The sequence below is a fragment of the Numenius arquata genome, chromosome 19 (assembly GCF_964106895.1).
Source record: "Numenius arquata chromosome 19, bNumArq3.hap1.1, whole genome shotgun sequence".
In the NCBI taxonomy this organism is placed as follows: domain Eukaryota; kingdom Metazoa; phylum Chordata; class Aves; order Charadriiformes; family Scolopacidae; genus Numenius; species Numenius arquata.
This window is the reverse complement of record NC_133594.1, coordinates 8,576,212-8,603,164: the sequence shown is the minus strand read 5'-3', so window position 1 is coordinate 8,603,164 and position 26,953 is coordinate 8,576,212. Positions and strand designations below refer to the sequence as shown.

At 53.5% G+C, this 26,953-nt stretch overlaps 1 protein-coding gene across 1 annotated transcript in view; it reads right to left on the bottom strand.

The window, feature by feature from the left end:
* The window catches only part of RXRA (retinoid X receptor alpha), a 37,233-nt gene extending 10,605 nt beyond the window's left edge, over positions 1-26,628 (bottom strand). The window contains exons 1-5 of the mRNA XM_074161404.1: positions 26,368-26,628; positions 21,270-21,420; positions 20,210-20,389; positions 7,494-7,663; positions 1,763-1,892 (exon numbers count right to left, since the gene is read on the bottom strand). Of these exons, the coding sequence (XP_074017505.1) occupies positions 1,763-1,892; positions 7,494-7,663; positions 20,210-20,389; positions 21,270-21,420; positions 26,368-26,577 (841 nt within the window). The 5' untranslated portion in view covers positions 26,578-26,628. The remainder of the gene's footprint in view (positions 1-1,762; positions 1,893-7,493; positions 7,664-20,209; positions 20,390-21,269; positions 21,421-26,367) is intronic.
* Between the last annotated feature and the right edge of the window lie 325 nt (positions 26,629-26,953).

Genomic DNA, 26,953 nt, shown 5'->3' with positions numbered 1-26,953 from the left:
GCAGGAGCCGACCAGGAAGGGCATGGGACTTGGCCAAGTCTGCAGCAGGAATAAAACCCCCAAATTCTCCACTCCCAGGCTACTGCTGTAACCTCTAGATGAAATGTGACTATAAAAATCTCCTTTCAGTAATATAAGAAGAGGAGAAAACCTACACCAGTAAATGGTGTGACTTAATCACCCAGAAACCACTGAGGTCAAAGATTTCAGAGAGGTTGCAAGAGGGACTGGGTATTTGTATGTTGGGCCAAGTTACGAAGTTACACTGGTTGATAGTCAATAAAAAATTGCAGAAAGTATTAAGATTCATACATTTGGGCTACAGTCAGCCTTATTAAACAGAATGACAGCTAGTGTTTGTGTGGTGGGAAGTGGGAAATACCAATCCCATCAGCTTCCTACTCTGGAGCCCTTACACCTTCTCCTAAAGCAACCTGAACAGACCTTGGACCGGAGGAGTTCTGGCAGTTCCTACATTTTGTGTCGAAGTGAATACTTTGCACTTGGTTATTAAAGCGCTTTCCTGCCCAATTTCATGGGCATTTATTTTGGGGCCCACACTCTCTACAGTAAGAAGCCAGGAACGCTGGCATCAAGGTGGATCAGCAGTGTCTTGTCTACAGAGGCCAGAAGAGTGCAGAGGGAAGAGCACAAATCCCTGCAGGGTTTTCCCCTCTTGAATTCCCTACAAAAGTGCATTTTGGGGAAAGAAGGGGAACTTTAAAACTACCAGGGACTTCAGAGTCCTTGGCTTGCTTGGGTTTGGTGTCTGGGCTGGTTGCTCCTCGTAGCTCACTAGCTCTAAGGCTGCACCTCTGCTCTGCACCAGCCTCCTCCATCATTCCCTTCTGAATTCCCTTGACTACTTCGAGCACCCAAGGTCTGTGTCTCTCATTGCCAAGCGGAGAGTTGGGTGCCACCGCCAGCCAGCAAGGTCTCACCCTGAAGTTTGTCATTTGCTGGAAGCCACTTCATCTGTCCCACTGACAACTTGCCTTCCTCTTTGTTTAAGGGAGCAAAACCCTCTGCTGCGTCAAGCCAAAGCCTTTTTAATCACTTATCTGATGACTGGAGCTATGCAAAGAGCTTCATGCCTAAAATGCACCCTCGTCAAGCTCTGCTCTTGATTTCTTGCCCTCCCTGGTCTTTGTGCATAACCTGCCAGCAGTAGGGGCTTGAATTTACTCAATGGAAGAAGATCCTTTTCACAGCTAACTGCTTTTCACCTCCTAAAGTCTCCGTTCCTCCAGACCCCCTGCCGCACAAGGAAATTTAAAATAAGCCCAGAGAATTTTATTTTCATCTTGGTGGGTGGGAGAGGGAGGGCGAGATATTTTTCTCCCCTTTCTGGTTTTAATTATGATCAAACATTTCAGTTTGATGAAATTTCATGGAGTCCCAAGCCCACTTGCTCTTTCAAGTCTCAGCTTGGGAGGAAGGCAGCGTGCAGCTCCCTTGGTTTAAATCGCCCAGCGCACATCTCCGAGCTCGTCAAGAGATGAAGCCGGGGCCATTTTTCAGCTGATTGGCAGCTGGTGCAACATTTTGGATCACATTCAGCGACACATCCCTTGGGGCTTTTTAAATCCTATTTAGCAATTGAATTATCAGAGGCTATTACTCAGAATCAGTTAACGGCTTTTCAAGTCGCCGGGACCTAAATCTAAGTGTAGTATTTGTCACCGTTGAGTCCACACCGTTGAGTGTGGCACTCACTCCCACGGCCCCGTGCTGGAGCCCAGCAGGGACAGTTCCCACTCACCTGCTCTGAGCAAGATGACCTGGTCGTCCAGGGGCAGCTCGGAGAAGTGGGGGATCCTCTTGGCCCACTCCACCAGGGTGAAGAGCTGTTTGTCTGCTGCCTGGCATATGTTCGTCACCGGGTCATTGGGCTGCCAAGAAAAGGAGATTGAACGGTTTGGAGAAGGCAGAGCAAGAAAAGGAGGAGCAGCTGAAGGGGTTTGCTGCCTCCCCGCTGCAGGGAAGGACCTCAACATTGGGAGCACCCCAGAAGTGAAGGTTATCAGTCACAGGGAAAGGAGGTGACCTGGCTTCTCCACCACATGGTTTTAAGTAGTTTTTAGCAAGCTCCTAAAACAGGAACCAGGAGTGTTGAGACCCAGTATCCATCACACTGACTGATGAACTAAATGAGCTCCAGCCTAGGAGGCTCCTACACCCGTGCAGCACGCACGTTCCCCGTGCCAGCATCTCCCAGCTCGATAAACCAGCACCAGAGGGGGCATTACAGGGAGAAAAAAAGAAAAAAAAAAAAAAAAGAGAAAAACCCTTTCCTTTGAAATATTATCCAGTAACAAAAACCATCTGCTCTCAAGGAGGACAGTCAGCCTAAACACACCAAATCCCTGTTTAAAGGAACTGCTAACAGCTCAAGTGGGTTTGTGATTAGGAACTGGAAGAGACTGTCTAACCCCAGCGAAGACACCTCACCAGTGCAAGTGTGTATGTAGGGTTTACCTCTCTGGACAGGGATGTATGAGCCCCTCCACATCTCCCGCTGTAATCCCTCCTGATATCTAGCAGCTTTGATTGTACGATTATTTTTCTTCCATGTCCTTAAAAGAGCAGTTTCCAAATCGGAGGAGGAGTGTTTACTCCACCTCCGGATGGCAGGGGGAAGGGGTGGGAACTCAACGCGGCCGAGGCAGAGCAGACACGACCACCAGCACCACCTCTCCCTCCGGCAAGTCTCAGTTTCAGTAGGACAAGGCCATTCCTCACCACAAGCTGGTTGCACGATGCCAAACCCCTCTTCCAGGCTGGGCAGATGAGGACCACACTGCTGAGTCTCACTCCTGCCCCCCGGAGCCGTGCTCTGAATCCTGTCCCCTCCCTGCTGTCCCCTGGCAGCAAATGCAAATCTCTGTGCCTCGGTGGCCAATGTCTCCCGTTCTCCCGGCTTAAAATAACCAGCATCTGGCAAGCTCAAGGGCACCCGCCTTTGAAGTATTTTCACCTGTTGCGTGCAGAGATGGATGGGAATGGGCTCGCGTTCAGCAGCACAGCTGAGGAGCCGGGAGCATCGTTACGGGCATTTTCCCCTCCTTGCTCTGCCCATCTCCAGCAGCTCCCGGAGGGGTGCAAGGGCAGGGGAATCTCGCTCCAGGGGAGCTGAGGCTTTTCCCTGGGGAAGGAGACATGAGCAGGGACTGGGCTTTTCCCTGGAAGAGGGAGAAAAGATGGGATTTTCTCTGGACAACAGGAAAACCCTAAACTGGGTGTGAGGAGGAGCTTTGCAGGGTTAAGTGTTTCACTGGAAACACAAGGAACATCAGCATTCAGAGGCAGATGAATTTGCAGGAAGGGTGAAAAGGGACATCTTTGGCCCAGGCTATAAGAACATCACCCACTTCAAGTCATCTGAGTGCGGCCAGCAAGCTGGATTAGCCAGGTGGAGAACCCAGGCATCCTGGGTCCCATGGGGCAGGATGCAGATGGAGCCCCATGTACCTCGGAGTGGGACACGTCTTACTGGAGACCCCATCCTCCAGCAGAACCTGACCCATGAAGCAAGAAGTGCCTGCTCAGCCATATGAAAGGGAGACTTCAGGAAAATTAGAAGGTTTTACCAAAGCTTTTACCAGGGGTTGCTTCTGGGCAGGCTGTCACCATCTCTAGGACTCGCCCTGATGCAGCAAGCCGGGCTCCAGGTCTCCCAGCCCAGGCTGTATCACCGCTGCTCTGCAGGCAGCACAAGCTGTACCCAGCCTTCGGTGCGTCATAAAAAGCCTCAGCGAGGGGCCCAGCCTTTAATTACACCTCAGATGGCAGTTCCTGGAACCACCACGGTGCTTCCTGGCAGAACTTAATCATCTTTTCTTGAAAGGCGGCTAAAAGTATCATCCCTGCAGGGCCAAAAGGGTCCTGCTTGTCTCCAGGAGGGAATCTGCAAAGCTGTGTTAGAAACCCTCCCTGTGGTAAGCAAATCCCCTCCTGCAGTAAATAGCAAGGGCACAGTGCCGGAGTGTGACAGAATGAAAGGACACGCGGGCACCTGATCCTTCTGGAAAACCAGAGCTTGGAGGCATCTTCCAGAAAATGGTGACTTGAAACCAGCCGCTCAAAGGCCAATTAAGAGCTAATGGGGATGACACCTCTCAGTTACAGGCTTTGCCTTTCAGTGGCCAGGAGCCCATCCGAGGTGGTGCTTACGCTGCAGCAGCCCAGCTTCACGGCTGCCGGGGACAAGGGGCAGAGACAAACCCATCTTCATGTCCCATCGTACTGCCCGGGGATAGGTTACCTGCTGAGGGCGTACGGCCAGAACCCAGCTCCCAAGGGACAGGGACCACACGGGGTCTGGGGGCTTCCTGGGACACCTAGTGTGGAAGAATCCCACAGCCATGCTCATTCACAGCTTGTGGGAACCTCCCGAAGAGTGTATCCCCTCTGCCACAGTGAGAAGCCACACAATTGTCGCAATTAGCAGCAATTTGCAGTGGCTGAAGAGCAGTTATCAGGGGCTCACCGGTGCCATTACTTCAAGTAAGTGTTTTCGTGATGGTCATCGAAACACTAGTCTTGGCACTCTCCTACCACCCAAGGCAGGAGAGCAGATTTGCAGGGGCGCATCCCTCTGGCTCAGCTGCTTTCTGCCTGGCTCAGCGTCCTTCCCTGTCCTGTCCGTGCCACCCACAAAGATCACACTCCACTGTTCTCCCTTTTCCCCATCATGGGCTTGACACCATGAACACACCCCATCCTCTCTGGTGTCAATCCAGGTGTCAGGACAGAGCCATGGGTCCCTTCCCTGGTCATGCGCTCAGAGCAGCACACTTCACCACCAACAACATGGTGAGATACCAGGGTGGCCGGAACAGCCCACAGGCTGCAGCCCCCCTGCCCTCCCCTTTTACCAGCTCCGAGGACTGAGCTGAAGCCCCACCATTGGGTCCCACACTGTCCTAGGTGGAAGAAATCAGTGCCACTGCCAGCCTGGCAAAGCAGAGGGATCTCCCTCAACCAGGGTTGGGATCTCTGCTCTCGGAGCAGCCAGGGGACCGCGGCACAAGACGACAGTCACAGACATGAGAGCATCTGGGAGAGGAGGGTGTGAACTCCTACAGCATCCCAACACTTCCAGCCTGGTGGAAACGTCCTCACCAGCAGTGTTCAGCGCAGATGGACTAAGGTGCAGGGGTGCAAATAAAAGGACCCAACACACCAGGCTAATAGGAAACAGCTTGCGTTTTACCCTGTGTCTGTTAGGGACTGAATTTCTCTGCCTTTCCATCCCATGGGCTCTCTGGGGAGGGCTGGGAGGAGGAGGAGGGCAGCTCCTCCGTCTTCCCTCGCCTCATCCGGTGGCCTCCTCACCGTGAGCTGCTGATCTCATACATCTGCTAAACCTGCTACAAATGTCACCTCATCGACAGAAGCCGCTTGACAATAATAGGGCATTTCAACAAGCCTCCTGCTTCTATTTAGATGCAACACACATCCTTGTTCACAGTAATGCGTGTTGAATTATGCAGGAACCAGCTTTCAATTTGCTACAAGAGGCTGAGGAGACGCAGTGCCAGACGAAGCCATTTATTTCAGCTCACTCTCTGGGGTTTGTTTTCAAGTCAGCACAACGCTGGCTACAACTCCCCTGAAGTATTTTTAATCCTGATAGCCGTCAGAGCCTCTCCAAACCCCACACTAACCACGGCTGGGCTGCCTCCTCCAAAAAAGCCCCTTGAATCTCCGTAGCGATGGGACCCTCGGCTGGATGGCATCGCTGCCCACAGGGTGCAACTGGGCTCTCAAACCACAGCCCTGGATCTGTTTCTGGAGAATTTCCCTTAGGAATCGTCTCCGTTCTTAGCAGGAAGCCTGCTGCACCAAAAAGCCTCACTTAGCAAGCCAGCCATAAAGTGTCCTTGTAGGTAAAGGCCAAAAAGAGCATCCCATAGAGGCAGTCAAGACTTAAGTCTCCTACAAGGAGCAGCCTGACTCCGAGATCTCTTGTCAAGCCCTGCCAGATACGGTATTCCCTGCTCAATCCTCCGGCCTCATATATGAAGAAAGAGATAAAGTATTATTGTAGCAGAAAATAAATACTGCAGAGACCTTCCACTTCCCAGAAATAGCTGCATTTCATCATCTCAGCCTCATAGACACCTAGCAGAGAGCAAGAGGAAACGCAGAGGGATATTTCAGTGTGTGTTCCTGCTCTCCTGGCTTAGCCCGCCTGCAGCTCACAGAGCCCCGGCTTGACCCCTGTGCCCCCCCGAAGGACTGCTGGGCAGCCAGGAGATGCTCCCCGCTCCAGCAGCAATCCCGGCAACAGCTAGCAGGTTCTTGGGATCATTTATACCCTCTGACACCCCCGGGTGACACCTGGCAGTAGTGGTGCCCGCTCCCGCAAACACAGAAGGCATCGCCGAAAGGCAAATGGGAAATTAAACATGTGCAGCTCACCCCGGCCCCAAAACCACACACACGATGGTGCACGGCAATTTATTTTTTTGCCTCTCCCTCTCTTTGCTTTGAGACTTCCCAGTCCCACACTATCCCAGGGCTTCCCCAGCGTACCTGGGGTGGGGGTAATTAGCCCCACTCCTGACCCTACTGCTATATTAGTCGCCTCGACTGCAGTTGTGTTCCCTATTCCCATTATTTTCACAGGAAGAGGGGCTATTGAGGAACGGGGACCACATCCTAAATGCTGCAAGAACTTTCTCTGCAGTAGGGCTCTTCAAGAGGGCTTGGTGTAGGGCCTGTCCTAAAAACAGAATTTCAGATGATAGGTTGGTTCTCCCATTTGGAGGCTTTCTCTAAGCAAAGCTATAACCTGCTGATAAGGGAATCTCTTAGGAAAGGCACCGAGACAATTTCCCTCATCACAGCTTCTCACTTTTTTCCCCGTCTGCTCTCCCTTGTTTACACAAGGTGCTGTTAGAGCCCAGGTGCTTTGAGCAGCCCCAGTTATAATGCAAGCTTCTGAATGGGAAAGGAATTTGAAAGCAAACTTCTCCAGGTTTCCTCTGCTTAAGGCCAAGCAGCTGTATAATTCTGCATCTGAAAAGTCACACCCCAATTTTACAGCTCTTATCTCTTTGCACTTCAGCCACACAGCTCTGTTTATTGGTTTGATTGGACTCTGAGCTCTTCAGAGTGTGGAGTGTCTTCCTGTCTTTTAGCACGAAGGGCTGTTAACTAAAACAAAATCTTCTCTGTGAGCCCTTCTAATTACATCTCACAGTATCTTTTCCTTCGCTATGGCTGTGAGATAGATGACTATCAGTGCTGGTGGTTGTGGAGGGACAGAGGGGGTTTGCTTTCCTCATGCTTTCATCTAAGCTCACACATCTACAGCAGAGCTAAGAAGCTGCATTTCTGAGCTCTACTTATTTCTTTTCCCATAAGGTAACCCCTCTCTCACCTAGGCTCGCTGCCGTATTCATGCCAGGTCAACCCTGAGGCTCCACAAGCCATCCCATCTGTCCCGAGTGTCCGGGATGGGGCCAAGGGAAGGGGTCCCTTACCGAGCTCGGCGTCAAGCCCATATTGGCTTCAATGTACGTCTCTGTCTTTGGCTCCACTGCGAGTTCAGCTTCCAAGATCTTTTCCACGGGCATGTCCTCGTTGGCGCTACTTGTCGACTCCACCTCATTCTCATTGCGATCCTTCCCCCGCTGCCTCTCCTCCTGGACGGCTGGAAGTGGACAGAGAAGGGACAGTGTCACTCTAGAGCTCCTGGTCACGGTGTCATGGGCTGAGGTGGGACCCTGAAGCTCTACAGAGCTTTACTTGGCCATGAAAACTTAAAGCATCCTCAGACCTGTAGGATCACACAGACATCTGATGTGGGTTCTCCCACCACTGTGGTCAGTGGGTCTCAGGCTTGGTTAGTCCAAGGAGGTGGGAGGTTTTGGGGGAAGCCGTCAACCAGCCCTGGCCTGGGAGAGCTGCTCCCGTGGGAGCACGGGGAGGGAGGCTCCCACTCCGACCTGGCCTCTGCTTGGAAACTCCCCCTTCTGCAGAGTGAGCAGTCCTGGAAGCAAAAAGGTTAAAGACAAATGATGAAACGCAAAGGAAGCAACACAGCAAGTCACGACGGGAGAGGGAAACGGATGGCTGAAGCGATAGCTTAAGGGAATCCTAAAGAAAAGAGAAATTGGTCAGTTTAAAGCTTAAGTCCAGAGTTCAACCATCTTCTGAGCCTGTTAGTGCTGAATTCCCCTGGAGGTCATGTCATGCATCTAGTTCCCTGGTCCAACAGTGATGCTGAGGGTTGCCGTGAGGCTCCGTGGCAGGATGGTGTGACCGTGGGACAGGAGCTGGGAGCAGGGATCTGCCCCAGGGGCTCTATGCAAACCACCATCCCATCTTTGTCTCTGGGCAACTTCTAAACAGACAGGAGAGACCTGTCCCAAATCCTGTGTGGTAGGAGTGATCTAGCCAGAAGCATGTCACATGCTGACGGTTAATGTCTGAACAGCGCAGAGATCAAAAACACTTATTAGATGCTAATAACAATATTACTATTAATGATCTCCCTTTGAAACCAGCGCACATGCTTTCCCTAATCCTGGAAAGTAGCTTTATGCAGACAGTTACACCGGTAGCTATCTCCTCCTCAATCATCACGTTACATACCCCAAAATCACCCACTTTTCCACGCACTGTTGTTTCCCACAGTACGATTTAGCCCAGTCTAGCCGAGAACAGCTCAGGCAACTGGAGTTTCCATCACTGGTCATGAGAGACAACTCCCTGAACCTATCCAGCTCTTCGTTGAGGACTGACTGAGGCACTCAGTAATGCAAAAGGCTGGCTATTTATTGACATTTATCCTAACACTTTACCTCTCTGCTGAATTTGAAGCCGGTTACGTGATGTTAAGAGAAAGCAGCAGGGGCACAGGTATCATTCTAAGGAAATCAGAGCTGCCTGTAACACAGCAAGGCTTTCCAGGCAATCAGTGGGACCAGCCTCCACGCCAAGCACAAAAATAAAACCTAGGGTATAAAACTTATTTCTTAAAAAACAGGAAATTAAGACACATGCTAAAAGAGTCCTGTAGGGACGGTGATCCCATTAACCCGGCTCCACCCCAGCACGCGAAGGCCTGGGGCTGGTTTCCACTGCTGCCCCCCCTTCTCCGCGGCCGCCGCCGGTGCCGTGTGCTGCCCGTCAGGCTCCTGCCATGTGAAAGCTGTTATGCAAAAAGCGAAGAGGTTATTTTTATGCAAGCTGCTCTTTAAGTTTTATGGGCTGCAGAGGCTCCCCAGGCCCACGCAGCGCTCTCCGCTTGCTCTGCCGGAGCCAGGTGAGCGGCTGCTGCCGGAGCTCAGATTTGTCTCGTGGCTTTTGTCCATCTGGCTCTTGTCTGGCACGGATTCTTCTCTTCGCTTTTTCAGGCTAACATAAAATCCTGCTTAAATTTCTCCCCCCTCCCCCCCCCCCCCCCGCCTCCTGGTTTCTCAATCATCAAAAGGCTAGAAGTTTTTGCTTAATGCCAACCATTCCTCAACAGCACAGATGCACCAGAACTCCTTTGGGCACATTAGAAGAGATAAAACACCTACTAAATAACAGAAAAGCCTAAGAGAAAGGTAAACCCTCAACAAATGGGATTTTATAAAATGACTTAAATGCCAAAGACCTGACGCACAGTTGCAGCAGGTCTCAAGGATAAAGGTGCAAAGAATAGTTGCTCTGAGATCAACCACCTCCACCACCGGGACGGGGTGTTAGTCCAAAAAACACATCCTCTTGCTCAGCCACCAGTGAATTGGCTGGATGCTGGGAAAAGCATTGCCGAGGTCTGGGGAGACAGTGGCTACTTAAAGCCTTGAGTTTCCAAATTTCAACCCCATCAAAAACAAGAGCCACATTCTTAGAGTTGAAGAATCAGATACACCTGGAGGGTTGTAAGAGAGTGGATCCCACAGGTCATTGCGACAGCGTTTGCTAGTGATTTGGCTGAATCTCGCTGATATCAACGATCGGGACAGATGGAGAAGTTATTTCTATGGATCTGCTGCTGGCTGCTGAGCTGGCCAGGGGGAAGCTGGCTCATCCCAGCCCGCTCAGCCCCACACAAAGTCCCGACCCTCACCCCTGCCCAGCTGGAGTGACACGCCGGGCAGAGCAGATGGCGTATGCGCACCGAGGATGTCAGCTCCAAAGATAAACCAAGCAGCGTTACCTGCTCTGTCATCCCCGTGTTTCCACGACCAGACAGCCCTTCTCCAAAGCCAGGACAAGCCTGGCATCACTCTGCAATCCCCTCCCGCCCACACTCCATCCACCTCCTGTCCCTGGAGCTCTGGGCTGTGGGAAAGCAGTGCCTGTTTCCCCACGGTGAGCTCAGAGATGCCGTTATCCCCCCTCCCCTCTAAGCAGCAGCTTCATGCACAGGTCTTCACCGAGGTGTGCATCTGCAGGATGAGGTGACTACTACCTGAAGTTCAGTTGCTGCTTGATCACAGGACCCACGTTACCAGGTGTTTATGAACCTGGCCTGCTCCTCACTTGCAAACAAAGCAGGGCATCTGCCCAGCCTGGGTTGTTGGATGTAGCTTTTGGGGATGCCTGCGAGGCAGCAACTCCTCTAGATGCTAGACTCAGCTGTAGATGTTATTTTCTCTCCTTACGGGCAGCCCGAGGAATGACGTGGGAACAGCTTCATCCTTCATGTGAGCAACAGTTTTGCTGCTGCAGCAGCTCTGTGCCTGGCCCTGGGGTACACTTCCCAGTGCACACATGGACTCCTCTCCTATCGGCATCTTGCTGTCACCTCGTTCTTCCAGGTGTGGCACTCCCGAAGTCCCTCTTCAGGATCCAGAGGTTGAATTCCTTTCAAACCTAGTGTTTCCACTTTCCCAGTTTCAGATTCACTCTGAAGCATCGTTCAGCTCCACGGGTGGCAAGCCCAGCACGTTCTCCTGAAGAGCGCAGGGATTTGCAGGTGCACCCAAGATTCTTGTACTCTGTGGCTTCCAAGGCTTGGGCTTCCCTGCAGATGCAGCCATCCTTGCAGCCTGTGCTTCAGAAGCCCCGCAGAACTGAGAGGACATCCAAAGCGCAAGGAGCAGGCAAAAGTGTCTACGAGCTCCCAGTCACAGAGCTTCTCAGCAGAGACCTCCATGTCTCTGATCTCCACTGGCATGAACCCAGCGGTAGAGGTCTGCAATTTACTGCAATCAGTATTTCCCCAGACCTGCTGAGGACCTCACAAGCTGGTGCTCCTTCTTAGTAGAGATGCTGAGGGACACATCACCGTTTCAGAAAAGAATGGGGACTGTGTTTCTTGAGATGTAGGAAAAAATAGCAGGTGGGGTAGGGGGAAGGAAAGAAGGAGCAAGTATCCAAGAAAATCAGGTTGTTTTTTTTTTAAAAATCATACAGTGTGGGATGTTTGTGTGAAGGAAAATCTTCAGCAGTGAGGAGACCCCTCACCATAAAGACCTAGGACCTTATCTCTGGAGTCCACTCCCCACTCCCACTGGGGATTAGTCAAATGAACCATGGTAAAGATGACAAAAATAGAGTTTTCAAATGGATTTGGTTTGGGAGCTGGGTTTCTTTGTGGCTTTGTTTTTTATTTATCTTTTTAAAAAAAGAGAAATACAAACATGGTAGCTGCGTGGCAGCTTGACTGGTAATATTGAAATGGGAATACCTTGTTCTTCTCGGCTTCCCAGAAGTCTTGTGGGCCGGGATGGATGGTGCTCCATCCCTGTAACACAGTAAAATTTAGAAACAAAGATCATTATATAATTTGGTTCTTGTTGCTTTTGTTGGATTTTTCTCTTGCTTTCATGTAAGTTGTAAAGTCACAGGCTAAAGACAAAAATACTGAGGAGTTCTGCAACTGTCTCCTCCAACCCAAATACTATCAATGTATATTTAAGAAAAAATAAGTCAATAAGTATTTTGAACTCTGGAGAGGCCACAAGATGCTTCTCCCTCCTGTCTCACATGTGATGCTTTGCAAGATTAGCAGGGACACAGCATGGCAATTCAGGGGAGCTGGTCCTGCTGCTGGCTCCCTTCTCTTGCTCATCATTGATGCCCCTCCGCTCTGTGCCCTCCTGCTTGGCTGGGTGGGTCAGGAGACATCCAGCTTCTGTTCCAGAATACCCTGGGAAGAGGATTAAACTACAGAGTGCCTGTGATAACAAGGCACTTGACAGCGTGACCTACAAGGACCTTTCCAAACCTCAGCTGGGCTCTCTTGTTCTTACTGCAGTAAGATGGTGATAATGAGGTGAAGGGCTGGAGAACACATCCCCACTGCTGGGGCTGAGCTGCCGCTCACCAGGAGGAGGGAAGGGCTGGCAAGGGCTCTGCACGACCAGCGTGACCCTCCCGTCTCCCATCGCGCTCAATTACTGCCTCAGCAGATGGGCTCGTCTGGACAAACTACGGGGCTTGTCTGGGATGGATGCAGGGAAGCCATTGAGAGGATCCCGTGTCCTTGTCCTTCCCCCTCACCGCTCGGCTGTTAGACAAGATCCACTCATAGGACCATGCTGTTCCCAACGACGCTGATTTTTCTCATCATGGGGGTGGCGCAGCATTTGATCAATGGTGAGGGTCTATTCATCTTAAATGCAGGAGGTGAGCCAGCTATATTGCTTGCTGCAGCCCAGCAAAGCAGTCCCAAGCTGTGGTTACACCAGCCCTACCTGCCCCGCCGTGTTTCCAGAGATGAGCTTCTGCACGCTCTCCTCTGAGTTGATGGCCCTGCCAGTGCTTTTGTTTTCCTTCAAGGAGACTCATATGGTTGAGAGGTTTTCTAGTCTGATTTTCTCAGCATAAGGGAAGCATTTAAACCTTGCAATCCACTTGAGGAGAAAAAAAGATGTTGCAGTAGAAGAGCTCTGAGAAGCAGCCCCACCTCCTCCAGCTATGTCTCAGCCCAGCCAAGGAGAGAAGCCTGTGTTTCCGTGGCACCTGACGAAGAGGCTCTCGTGTCATTCTGCTTGATTTGGCCTGTGCTCGCCTAAGGCCAGTTGCTGTCATTTTTCATCTCAAGCTTCTCCAGCCCATCTGCACATCCCCAGGCCGTGGTAAAGCAAGATACGGAGCCCCATGTGTCAAGACCACTTCTTGGTGACCTCGCTTTGCTTAGGAACCAAAATGTCTCATCCCGTGGATCGCAGATGAGCTTCACTTGCCCAGGTCTGAGGGCTGATGTGCAAAAATGCCAGATCCATCTTCTGCTGGTGTGCACATCCACACTGGTCACCTTGCCTTTGCTCATGGTGCACATAAATGGGTTGGAGTCCACTGCAACATGAGCAACCAAACCAGCTCAGGTGCCCAAACAACCCGGGTTGGTGGCTGTGGTTGACTAATGAACTTTGCAGCTGCAGAAGAAGAACAAGCTGCTCGCTGAGGCTCTCGGGAGGACTTGGAGGACACCACTGAGAACACACTGTAGCGTCCCCGACGCCTTGTGATGAACGTTGCGAAGTCCCTGTTCTTTGAGCCATGTGAATATCCCTGAATCCCAATCCGCTGGCTCAAGTTTTCTTTCCTTTTTAAGCCTTGGTCTTGTGGAGAGAAACCTGATGCTGTGATTTGCAGACTAATTAGATTTAAAAAAAAAAAAAAAAAAGAAAGAAAGACGTCAAGTGCATGCTCTGTTTTTAAAGCCTGGTCCTTGATGCCAGGAGGATGCCCACAGCCGGGTCCCCCATGCTGTGGCACGGCCACCAGCCAGGGCCACTGCCACAGTCGGTGGGCACCAGAGGAATGTTAACGAGGGGAGGAAGAGGCACAAAAGGGACAGGATATTCCACCGAGGCAGAGGCTCTTCTGAGACCCCGGTGGGCTGGAGCATCGCAGGCTTGTTTGTTTGCTCGGAGAGAGCTGGAGGCGACAGCGGCTCCTAATTACCACTTACCCAGCGCTAATACAGATGAGCGCTTGTTTCCAAGAGGAAAATCCATCCTTCCAGGAACAATAGCGTGGATGACTGGCTGGGGTTTGTTTCTTTTCACGGGGGAGGAGGGGGAAGGATAATTCACTCCCATCAAAAATGGACTGAATGGGGTTTTCTCTGGGGGACAGAGTCCCTGGGCACGGGGAGCCCAGCTCTGTGGGGGACAGGCACCGATGCTCAACCTGCTTCTCGGGCAGCGTGAAAGCCATGGGCCAACAGAAGATGCATTTTTTGGTCTTGGCTCTCCTGTTCTTCTTAGCATCCTCTGATCCTCTCCCACCTTCACTCCCTTTGCTCCTTGCCATTCCCAGACAGAGGCAGGGATCCAGAGGGCAAACGGGGATGATGATGATGCTTTCCAGACCGCTCCAACCTGGACATTTTTTGGGGATGTGCCCCTGCATCGAGAGGGCACACCATCCTCCTCCTGGAGAGCCCAAAGGCTCTGGTGGCCTCCAAGACCCAAACCTGCTCAGTCGCCTCTTGGCCTAGGAATGGGTGGCTGCTTTATTTATGAAGTGCCGGGTGGAGGGTTATTGGGGATTTCCGTTCCACTAGCGGTGGAATTTATTAGGCTCTGCTGCCTTTTTATGATGCTGCATCTTAGCTGTGTATCATTGGCATCTTGAAGCGCTTACGCCTGAAGTACGTTTATACTGAAAATGTCCCCATAGCTGAGGAAACTAATTCAGACGGTGTTTCTTCTGCTTTGCTTCCACGTGCCTCCTTTTCTTTCAAAGACGCAGCTTTCTACTACCGCAAACAACCTCAAAAGCTGAGAGACAATAAATAAATGGTGGTGTTTTCTCCAACATTTTCAGTTGAATGCTGCATTATTTTTTTTCAAGATAGGCAAAATACCGCCGTGATGATAAAAAAACGTAACTTCAGTGAAATGGAGTGTTAAAAAGTGGATTGAAACCTTTGCTTGCAGTCAATCCACAGGGGGAATGGCTTTGGAAAACAACAGCAAAAATCACCAGCTCACTTCACACTCAAAAGCCAGACACTGCAAGGTATAAGCAAACAGCAGCATTGCTAAAGCAATGAGAGAAAACCAAAAACCAAACCCTTTTTCTCAACCTAAGAGTATCCTTAAAAACAGAAAACAAACCCAGCATCATTTAACCAGCTGGTTTAAAGAGCAGCACTTTAAAAGGATATAAGAAACAAGCTCATTAAGCTGAAAGACATTTTCCATTCCAAAATTATTACTAAGAATAACCATGCTCTTGAACTCTGCCCCTTCACTGGGGTATGGCCACTTGCCTGCTTTTACATTCACTTGGATAGCGAGTTGGAGACCCGAATTCCTGCTCTTTCTCCCCAGACTCCTCTTGCTCCTCTTGGTCCCGAGAGATGCTCCAGGAGCTGGGATGGCCCTGAGGGGTGCAGGGGGGCAGCAGGGGGATCAGACACAGCAAAACACAGGGAAACTTCGGTCCCTCTGCACTAATTGATTTATCTGAGCAGCTCCCCAGAGACATGTGGAAGTCTCTGAGCTCCCTGCAACGCTGCAAGTCCAAGCCCTCTGAGGTTAAATCCCCCAGCTCACGGCAGCGTGAGTAAGAGGGGGAAAACCAACCCACAAACACAGGGGAAGAAGAATAATTATCTCAGGCTGTGACATTTAATGAAGTCTTGGAGCCAGGGATCAGGCATGCAGCCGAACAGAAGATGTCCTGGATCCTCAGAGCATGACTCTGGATCATGTCACGGCAGCTGATGGAGGCAAGCTGCAGCCGCACCATACCCAGGCCACCACCGTTACGGTATCTGCACCTGGATTTAGGAACAATCTTGGGGGTTGGTTATGCAGCCTGAGCTGCAGCCGCTGGGAGAGGACAACCTTCTGGTCCCCAGATGGGCTACGAGCTTCCCGGTGGAGATCCATCAACATCCATTGTACCTGGTCAGCATCAAACGCCGCCGTCAGCGCTCCACTGCAGGCTGCAGCTCCACAAGTGGTAGCCCCCAGTTAACAAACTGGGCAGCCCAGCAGGTCCAACGGAGACATTCTGGCTCAGGCTCATGTCCGGAGGCAGCGCTGGGGGAAGGAGAGGCGGGAGACGGAGCGGGGCTGGGCTGCGCCGGTTCCCAACGGCTGCTCCCTGTGAGCCGTCCAAGGGCGGCCGGCGGGAGCATGAGAAAGGGCTCCTCGCTGGTATTTCCTGCTCGCTGTGCGATCCGCCGGCCTTGCCAGCAATGGTGGGGCCGGGACCTCCTCACATGAGATAGCGATGTGCTGCAACGCGAGGCCGCGGGGTTTGTAGTCTGCGACGACCCCCTTCACCCCAGAAGTTAACCCCGGCTAATGGGGTGCACGCAAGACACCTTTATCCCAAGACCCTCTGTGTTCACTCCCACCTCTTCACAAGACCTCTGCCTCCCTAACTCAGAGGCAGTTTCCACTTTTTTTTTCCCTTTTAAAATATAAGGCTGCCGATACACAGACACCTTAAGACCCTAATGAGCAACAGATCGAGCAGAGAGAGTTCTGCTTCTGGACGCAAACAGCCACCCCCACAATAATAATCCCTGCATTAGTCAAGATCCCTGATGGTAATCTTAATTTTGTTGACTATCCGGTATTTAGTGGGAGACGGAGTACAAAAACCAAAGCCTCACACAGCTGGCAGTAATTCATAGGGGAAAAACACTCCCAGTTGCTTATTTATTATAGCTGCAATACCTCAGAGTCCATGAGGCTCATTCAGTGTGAACACGGCGTCACTATCTATCTTACGTGTTCTTAACAGGGAGCAGCAAGAAGAGATGCACGTACCATAGAATCATAGAATGGTTTGGGTTGGAAGGGACCTTAAAGATCATCCAGTTCCACCCCCCTGTCCTGGGCAGGGACAACTCCCATTGGACCAGGTTGTTCAAAGCCCTGTCTAACCTGGCCTTGGACACCAGAAGGAATCTTTGACTTCTGCTGCCTTTCAACTCTTTAAGCCAAGATCTCCGAGACCTGACTGCAAAAGCAAAGCCTGAAGCAACGTCCCCTCCTTCCAACAGTACCCCGCGGCCACCTCTGCTTCCCTCCTCTGTGGATACACCACCTCATCTCCTGAAGCATGTGCTCAAGGTCCATCCCTCCAACTCTGCTTTTGGCCTGTTCACCTGGAGACCCTCCAGGTGTCGGGATCAAACCCCTCCAGAGCTCCATCAGCTGTCCAAGAGGTCCTATTGATTTTAGTCCTTTAAGCCAACTTCTTAGCTATGTAAGAGATCCCTTCCTTTTACCCTTATGGCACAGGTTTTTGGGTACAAACGTGACCCTCACCCCTCTTCCCAGCACCACTCTGCAGGCCATGGCACTTCTCACCACCATGCAGGATGCCTTATTCTCTCACCAGAGCCACAGTGCTTAGTTTAGGGGGTTTTACTGTACTTCCATGACATACAAATACCTTTGGGTTACAAGAGAGACTTCCCAAGCAGGAATCTGCTATGCCTTTACGTAGCTATAAATTAGGTCTCCAGAGCAAGATATTTTTTAGGGAAATGAGGCCCATTACCCTGGCTCTGTCACCTAAAAGGTGCAACAGTTTACACCAGAGGATAAAAAGCCAGCTATGTTTGAAGTGAGTATTTAGGCAAAAGGATGTAGCAATGTAGGACTTGGCCCCAAACTGCTCCCCCAAAACAGATGCGGTGAGGAGGATGGGCAGCAGCAGTGAGCTTGGGATGGATGCAACGGGAAGGAGACCTTTTTTTTTAACAAATCAGGTGGATATCACAAGTGAAACTCAAGAGCTGCTCAAAGGAAAAGCTTCGCAAGACCCAGCTTCTCACTTTCAGGTCTAGGACATCTCCAAACCTGCCATGAGACATTGGGAATTTTTAGGTTTATAACAAGAGAGAGCTTTATTTGGGGATCGGGGGGTTATTCCATCTTTCCCTACATGGGGATTATACCCCAAACATCTACTGACTGCCGATGGACCAGCTTCTGCTCTTCTCTGAAGCTCTCCTCATGCAACACCAGCATCAGAAGATCAGCCAGCACTGCCTGAGCGCACTCCCAGAGTTACAAAGCTCCCATCTGTCACACTTTTAAATAATTGACTGATCGTTTATGAATTCATTTGGTATTCATTGTGATAATGTTAATCAAGATGAATTAATAGAGTCCTCATACTGTACGCGCTCCCTGGGGAATTCCACCACCATTCAGAAATTAATTAATGGGCCTATAATTTTAGTGGTGCTGCCCATGCAATCACTGTTAACGGTAGGCATGAAGCAGGTACCCGATCACAGGATGTCAGTGTTAAAAGCACTACTGCTGATGCTCCCTTCCCTACAGACGTTGGCTGAGATGTTCTAGGGATCTAAAAGGAAAGTGGGTCTCCAGCTGCTGGTGCAAGGCTCCAAAGACAACGCCAGGGTAAGGGGATGCTCCACATCTATCCACACCAGCATTTCTCCCCTGAGAAGCAAGTGCTGCTGCTGAACACACAGGAGAATTCTTGACTTCTTTTTAGTCACCTGAGTATCCCGGGGCTGGAGATTAGACCTTCCTCCCTCTATTTCTTCCTCCTGCCACGCATCTCCCGTGGGATCCAGCAGGCCCCATGGCTCTGCCCATCTGCAAAGCAGCCACAATTCTGCACCACTCATCTTTAGAGGCATGTTCTGAATATCTTAATCTCTCCATTTAAGACCAGAGGTTTTCTCTTTCCTACCAAGCTGGAAGTGACGCAAACAGGACAAGAACGACAGGAGTGAGGAAAGGGCAGAGAGCGAGGAGTTGGGAGACCTTGCAACCACTACTTGGTGATGGCTCCAAGAAGCAGCTTTTCTTAGTCCCAGAGAAACCCTCTATCAAACATGTATTGCTTTGGGTGAGTGTGGGGAGGGGACCATGAGCATCCCAAGCTCTGCCCAGTGGTGTTCCTTGGAGGTTCCAGTTGTGCATTGTGTTTCTATCAAAAGGAACGCGATACCAGCTCTTCCACCCCCTCCAACCACGTGCTCTCTCCAACCAAGTTTCTGCTCACAGCCACCCCTGGCAGAGCCATTGCCTCCTGTGCCACCCATCCTCACTTGGGCCAGAAGGCTTCGTTTCCAAGCACCAAAGGGTTAAGCTCTGAAGGGCTGGGGAGGTCCCTTGGGTGCCTCCAAGCCCGCTGCAATCCCCCCACACCTCGGCTTTGACGTTGGTGTCGTGGGTCCTTAGGTAACCCCATAAATCAAGCGTGGCAGGGTCTGCTCAACACTCGGGGCGGCTCCGGTGCTGCCCTATTTAATCACTGCTCCAGACAAGACTAAGTGCTCTTCAAAGAGAGCCGGGCTGGAGCGCTGCTCCCAGCACCCAGAGGGACGGGTTTACTGGCCAGTCAGGGAGGCAAGTGTGGCTCTGAAGATGTAAGGGGAGAAGGCAGCAGAGAACTGAGCAGCACCACCGGGTCATTTTCACATCATGTCTGGTAAAAGCCTGTTCTGCCAGCAGTTCAAAACAGACGGCGTCAGCATTTAAAAAGAGCATTTAGAAGAGGCACTGCCAGGGAGTTTTAGATCCTAAATATAAATTCCAGCGAGGGGAGGGATATCTTTTTACGAGACTGAATTTCTTTCTTCCTCCCAATGAGAAAAAAAAAAATCCATTATTGCTACTGCTCGGGAATGCTACTGAGTTAGAGCAGCTGGTGCTCGGTGCTGATGCCCGAGCGGACTCTGATGAGAAGGACATTAATTCACTGAGTTTCCCTGCCCGTCCTGAGCAAGGTGTGCACAAACAGCATGCAGACAGGCGCAGGAGCCCCTCACCTCCCCAGCAGCACGGTGATTAGTAACCAGCAGATTAAACATCATCTCTATCTTGCCAATGTCCCCTTATCAGCGTCGGTTCTCCAGAGAGAAAGAATGGCCAAGCCAGGTGGCAGCATTTGTCACCCAAAGCACACTCAGCCCCGAGAGCTCTCGCACCTCTGTTTGAGGGGGCTCTGGAGGGCGAGGGAAGAGCTCGGTGTCTTCGCCATCGCTGCTCCCAACACATGGCAGCTGCTGCAAAAAGGGGAGTGCAAGTTCCCGGATGGCAAATGACCTGCCAGTTTTCATCGCCCCCTGCTCATGCAACCGTCCATCACCCATGTGGGTACCACTCTGGGACTTACCGCTGTCTTGGAGGCCATGTCTGTGGCGCAAAAGCAGTACGTGGTGCATTTTTGGTGCCCCTTGGCAAGACTCATGCTGGCTTCGGTTGCCAACAGGAGCCTGCCGGAGCCTCCTAACGAAGGACGTGTACCTGCAGCACCCAAGGGTGCTGGGGCCAGGGTCTCCCTGCCTTACCTTCTCGCTTCATCCCCATGGCGAGACACTTCTGATAGCGGCAGTACTGGCAGCGGTTGCGCTGGCGCTTGTCGATCAAGCAGTCCTTGTTGTCGCGGCAGGTGTAGGTGAGGTCCTTCCGCACCGTGCGCTTGAAGAAGCCTTTGCAGCCCTCGCAGCTGTAAACCCCGTAATGTTTACCTGCAGGAGGGATGAGACTTGGGTTAAAGGGACCCACCAGTGACCCAGGTGCCCCCAGCTCCCCTCTTTGCCCTCCCTCTCCCCAGCGCCACGTCTGTGGAAAGCAGAGGTTTCTCGGAGCTGTGAGCAGGAGCTAAAGAGCAGCGGCTTCGCCTTGACTTCCATAAAATCAGGATGCTCTTCATAGGCTATAACATGCCTTATATCCTGGAAAAGCCCTTGCCATTTCTTAGCCATACAACAGGGGAGAGGCAGCGCAGCAGTGAAACAGGGGGTGCCTCCCTGTGTCCCCCCATGACTCCCCACACCAGACACACATCCCAGCCCCGCATCGCATGCCCACCCTCCTCTTCCAACCCTGGAGCCTGACAGGCACAGGAGACATCCCTAAGGACCTCACAAACTAGTTGACTGGAACACTGAGGGAGCAGAAAGCTTTTAAAACAGCGTAAGAATAAAGGGAAATAGCACATCTTTATCTCCCATGAGTGGAGAGAGACTCTATATGAAGCACATCTTTTTATCTGGTGCTATGTGACAAGACCACTACAGATCAAAGGACGGGGAGAGAGAGGGACACTCACTAATGCCTTGTCTTCAGCTGGGCTGTGCTGCTCAGGGCTGAGGATGTCACACCACCGCCACGCAGAGACCTGGGGTCTCCTGGCTCGGGTCAGAGCCTGCCCCAGACCAGAGGGGCTGGGGGAGGCTGGTCAATAAGGGACTTTTTGTCCCCTCCTCTGAGGGCATGGGTGGCTCCTCTCCTGATGGAGAGCCCCTGCCTCCAGTGGAGCCAAGGAGCCATGGAAACCCTCACCACGCTCTCCCAGGGCACCCCGCATCGCTGTGAGCACCCATCCAGGGCAGGGACCAGCCTTACCTGAAGATCTGTCCCCACAGATGGCACATATGTGCTTGGTGAAGGAGGCCATCGTTCCTGAGGGATGTGCTGGCACTTTGAGGACTCCATTGAGCCCCAGGGGTGGCTTAATGTCCTCTGAGCTGCTGACGGGGTTCATGGGTGAGTTGAGCTGTCGAGAGAGAAGCAGAGTGCTCAGTGGGGAGACGGGGTGTGTGGTGCTGAGCCAGCTTCCCAGCAGGGCTTTCCCCTGTGCTTGGACATGGGGCAGGAGGGCCAGGCAGGGTGGCATTTCTAGCAGGGGACAAGCTTCCAATGGGGACACGCACCACTTAAAACACCCACCCACAAAGCAGGAGGATTTGGGCACATGTTTCCAGAGAATAAAAGCACAAGGGCTCATCTGCTGCCCTGGCATAAAAGCTGGTAAGGCTCTGAGCTGGCAGCAGGATGTCACTGGGTCTCAGTGCTGGCCCTGGGGTGGAAGGAGTGGGGACATGAGCAGGGATGTGGCCGGTCCCCCATGCACCACCAGGAGCCACACAGGGCTGACCCCATCCGCCCCACAAAGGGTGTTCCTGCATGATTTAAGGAGAAGGTGAGTTCCTCCTGCGTTAGCAGACCCTCGCCCACGGCACAGCCATGGCACGGCCCCCACGGCCAGGCACTCCCAAAGCCACCACTCGCAAAGCCACCAGGACTTTTTGCTGATGATTTGCAGCCACGGTTTGTGGGAGAGCTGCTGGCTGGGAGCGAGCACTTGCAGGGATGATGAAGGCCAGGACACTCACGCTTTAGCTCTGCAATTTATAGATATCCTTTTAGCATTATCTCTCCAAAGGAAAGCTGCACAGCAAATAAATAGATCCCAGATGCAACAGGGCCTGGCTTTCCAGAGCTGGCTCGGGTGGGACGCTTCTCTGCAACTTCCATCCTGGCAGCAGCCTCTCCACACACCCTCTCCTTCCCTCCCCGGTGAGCTTGGGTCCCTGACAGTGGGTGAAGAAAGTGAAGAATTGGGTGGAAGCTGGGTGCTGCCGTAGCCCTGTGGGGCTGGTTTTGAGGGAAGGATTCCTGCTGACTCCCACGTTGCCCTGTGCAGCGGGGCAGGGCTGTTATCCACCCGTGTACAGAGAAACTGAGGCACAGAGATGTCAGACCAACTCATCCTGATAAGGGAGACAAGCTCACAGCAACCCTGCCCAGCCCAGGGCAGGTTCAGGGAGGTCTGGGGCTGGATGGGGAGCTGGGCTCGGTCAGCTTGGGATGCAGCGCTGGCTGGGACCACAGTGGCTGTCCTCCTGGGGACCAGCCTGCCAGGGACTGTCGCAGAGCCTCCATCCCTGCCAACTTCTAAATCCAGGCTGGATACGCAGGATTTGTGCTTTGGTTTCCTGTGTTTCTCTACCCTAACAGAGATAATCAGCAATTGCACTTGTCACAAATTAATTCAGGGAAGTCCCAGGGCCTGTGATCTGTCAATTAAAGCAGCGCAGCCGTTCCTCTGGCTTTAAAGTCTCCAGGCTGGTGGGGAATATTTGGCAGGCAGATGATTAATAACCATGGAACAGAGCAAGGTAAACCCACCCTGAAGAAATGCGATGGATCTGCCTCCCTCTCCTGCCCTGCCCGTGCCAGCTGATGAATCAAAGGCAGCCGGGATCCGGTGCTGCCAAGGAACACACTCCTGGGCTTTAGCTGCTGCTCCGTTACGCTGTGACAGGGCAGAGAGGCGAGGGACGAGTGGGCCCCCAGGCAGGAGCAACTCTCTTTGGGATCTGTGGGTCCCCAGGCACAGACTCTCTCCCTCTGTGCTACCCTGCGAGTAGGGGCTGCCAGCACTGCAGTGGCATGTCCCCCTGTGGCTTCAGGGTCACCGGCTCCCAAAATTCCTCCCAGTGCATTTTCTGGGAAGTGGAGCCATTTCCCAGATGCAGCTGGTGGCCATGGCTCATGTCACGCTGTGTCACCGGCCACTGCCACATGGGAGCGAAGGCAGAGGCCATCGGCTGCCTGCTGAAGATAAGTCTTTCGCCACCACTTCCCCCAGCCCCAGCAGCCCACAGAGTCCACCCAAGCAGCCCCCCAAGAGGATCTAGGGGGGGACAGCGGGCAGAGCAAGACAGGACAAGTGCTTTACCCTGCCCCTGTGGAGCCCAGGAGGGTGGTGGGATCCCCCCACCCTCCGTAGCCCCCGTGCATCAGCAGGATGCCCCGGTGGGAGCTGAGTCAGCCCCGGGCTGGGCAGGGGGGAAGTCACGGGTTCCTCTCGCAGCACCAGCCCAAAACCTCAGCGCAGGCACCACGTGCACCCCCGGGGTTCCCACACCGCCCCGGAGCCTGCCCCGCGCCATCCCCCCTCCCGCTGGCGGCCACCGAACGAAACTGGCAGCACGTGCAGGCAGGGAGGAGGCAGAGGGGGAGGCAGCAGCCCCCCCCCAGCCTTGGCACAGCACTTCTGCTCCGGGCAGGAGAACCCCAGCCCAGCGAGTGGGGACGAGGGAGGAACCGATGCTCTGCTTCCCCAGTGACGCCGGGACTCCTCGGCTCCTCTCCCTTCCCTCTTCAGTTCATTGCACCGGGGAGCGAATCCTGTCCCTGCTGTCAAGCAGAGCTTCTATTCCTCCTCCCATCCGAAAAAAACAATCCCCTTCTCCGGTCCCCCAGGCACCCTTACAAAGAGCATCGTGCAAAGGCAGAGAGCAGCTCTGGAAAAGCCTAATCCTGCGTCTGATCTCTCCCCGCTCGCCCCCGGGCGCCCCGAGCTGCTGCCAGCGATGCCTGGGGCGGCTGCTGGCGCGCAGAGCCCTGCGAACCGTGGGGAAAGTCCCTCCCTTTCTGCTCTTACTGAAAATCCTGCTTTTTTTTTTTTTCCCCCTGTTTTCCCAGAATCTTTAGGTAAGAGGGTTTAAATCTGTGTTAAATCCCAGTATGCAGCAGAGCCGCTGGGTCCAGCCTCCTGGTCCGGCTGAGACTTTGCTCACCGCCATGAACTACCCCTGCTTTCAGCCGGCTCCTGCCCCATGCACCTCACTCCCTGCCCAGCTTGGTGCCAGCATCCCCTCCCTGAGGGGGCTCGGGGGCTCCCTGGGTGCTGGGACACCCCTGCCTGGTTTTGGGGCCGTGCAAGGTCCCAGAAAGTGCACAGTGCTGGAGGGAGGGCATCAAGAGCGCTTTGAGCATCCTTTGGCGCTGGCACCAAGGGCTGCTGGCTCCTCGCCTCCGCCAGACCTGACAGCAAAGGGAAAACACCCCAGATTTTGGGAGCCTTCCCAAAAGGGCTCCTTCCCACCCCGGTGCCAGCAGGAGCTGGGATGGAGAGGACCCACCCTGCAGGACCCACCGCACCCCCCGCATCCCATGCCCTTCTGCTCTGCTGGCTTTCCAGAGGCGACGAGGCATGGCCTGATGGCAAGTGGCATCTGCCATCTGATTCAAACCACCTTCCATCAGTGCCATCCCCGCCCGGCGACGGGGGCCACACGCCTCATTACCCCCGGCGCTTCACCGACCGGTGCAGCGGCACGGGGGGCTGCGCTCCCCTCCGAGCATCGGCCCCGCTGCCTGCCCGCACCCTCCTCCTCCTCCTGCTCCCGTGCTCCTCCACGGGCCCAGGTAGGCGCCTCTGCCCACTGCAGGAACGGGGGACGGAGACAGGGACCTAATGTGCCCAGACAGGGAACAGATGGCAGGAGCCATTAGGCTGAAGACCTCCTAACTGTCACCTCTGGGAAAACCACTTAAGACAAGTCCCCGAGCAAAGGACGGGCGCTTGTACCGCGCCGAGAGGGCTGGAGCTGCCAGCTCGCTCCCCGGCACCATCTGACCACACTCTCAATTCCCCTTTCTGCCCCGTGGCTGCATTTTATTTCAGTTCCTCTGGCTCGTCGGTCCCTAAAGCAAACCGCGCCTTATCATCGACACTGGGGGTGCGTCGCCCCCTCCCCGTTTCCTCCCCCGGCTTGCGGCTCACCCCCACGTTGCTTCACATCCCTCCTTCCCCACCATCTCGGCGCTCTCGCTGCTAATTTTGCTCTGGCCAGCCGTTTCCAAGGGGTTCTTTCAGTTCCCCTTCCCTCGGCCACGGGACGGGAGGTGGCATGTCCACCCCACTCATCTCCCGGCGGGAGCGGGACCCAGCCGGACCGGGCCGTGGGGTGCAAGCCCCCACACATCTATGGGGGTCACAGGACAGATCCTTCATGGGAGAAGCCCATCAAAAGGAAAATAAAGCTGTCACCTCTCTGGCCAGCACAGGGATGCTGGGTCCTGGGGAAACTGCCTGGGGGTCCCTGGGGATGGGATTCAGCAGAGCCCAGCCCTCCCCAGCCCCGGGTAGAAAGACCCGTTATCTCTGGAAATAAATCAGGCCAATATTTAAAAATAAAGGTGCTGGCAGGTGCTTGACTCCCCAAGAGGGCCTGGAATAAATAAACCCGCAGCGAGTGGCAGGTGGTGGCCAATTCCTTAATCTGCCCTTTGACTAAACATATACCGTGCGAGCAGCCAGCAACAGGTGGCAGAGGCTGGCCAGCGTGCCCCGATCCTGCTATTTTTAAAAAGAGCTTATCTCCCTGTAGTTGAAGCTTTTTTACATAATCTTCAGCCAGCGAAGGCCAGCCTTTCCCCTGCGAGGAGAAAGGGGCAGCGGGCAGGGGACCCCTCGGTGCGTGCCATGGGGCTGGCCCTGGAGGGGACGTGCCGCGTCCCAGGGAAGGGATGGGACCGTTTGGGTGAGAAGCATGGGGTGCAGACAGTCCCAGGGTGGCCCCAGCCCTTGCCAGAGCTACACCAGCCCGCAGGTGACCAAAGGGTTGTCACTGCTCCCCTCTCACCCCCAGTCCAGGGCAGGACTGGAAGGGAGGTGATGGATGGCTGTAGTCCAGCTGTGATGGTCCCTCGTAGCCCACCCAGGGCAGCCCCAAAGGCGGCTGCAGCCACCCATCTCTGGCCAGAGGAGCATGATGCCTTCAGCTTAGTTTCCCCCTTGGGCTTCTGCTTTTTGCCACCCTTGGGTGCCCGTCTGCGTTGCAGAGCCGGGTCTGGGTTGGGAACCCTCGGAGGTGGCATCTCCTTGGCTGAAGAGGCAGCAGTAATGTCCCCACCACCTTCCCCTTACCTGCGGGCTGCTGGTGCCGAATCCCAGGCTGGGGGTGGAGGGGACGGACATCGAGTGTGGGCCCATGGGGGAGCTGATGACGGAGAACGGAGGTCCCATGCCATTGATGGGCGAGCTCAGGGTGCTGATGGGCGAGTGGAGCTGGCCCGGGGAGCCCAGCGAGGAGCCGATGCCCGGCCCGATGGACGGGTGGAGGGACGGGGTGGCCATGGGCCCCCGGCTCGTGGGAGAGTTCAGGGACGTGGAATTGACTTGGTTGGAGAAATCTGTAAGAGAGGAAAGAGAGAAACGGGGCTGAGTCTCCAGTCTAGGACGGGCTCTGATGCATGGACACATGGCCACAGCAACAGCCCCCCTGCTCCTCGCCCTGCCAAGGGGGCTGCTTTTCAACCTGCCCCCGAAATTCCCAATGCATCCTCCGTCTTTCCAAACCACCTTCTGCTGGAGTGCCCCCACAGGCGTTAGGACAGGTGCTGAGAGCGTTATCACCTCGAGAGCCGGTTGTCACCGTCCTCCTCCATCCCTCTCACCCCTTGTACCCCGGCTCATGCAGAGGTGGCATCGCTGCTCCAACTGATGCCCAGAA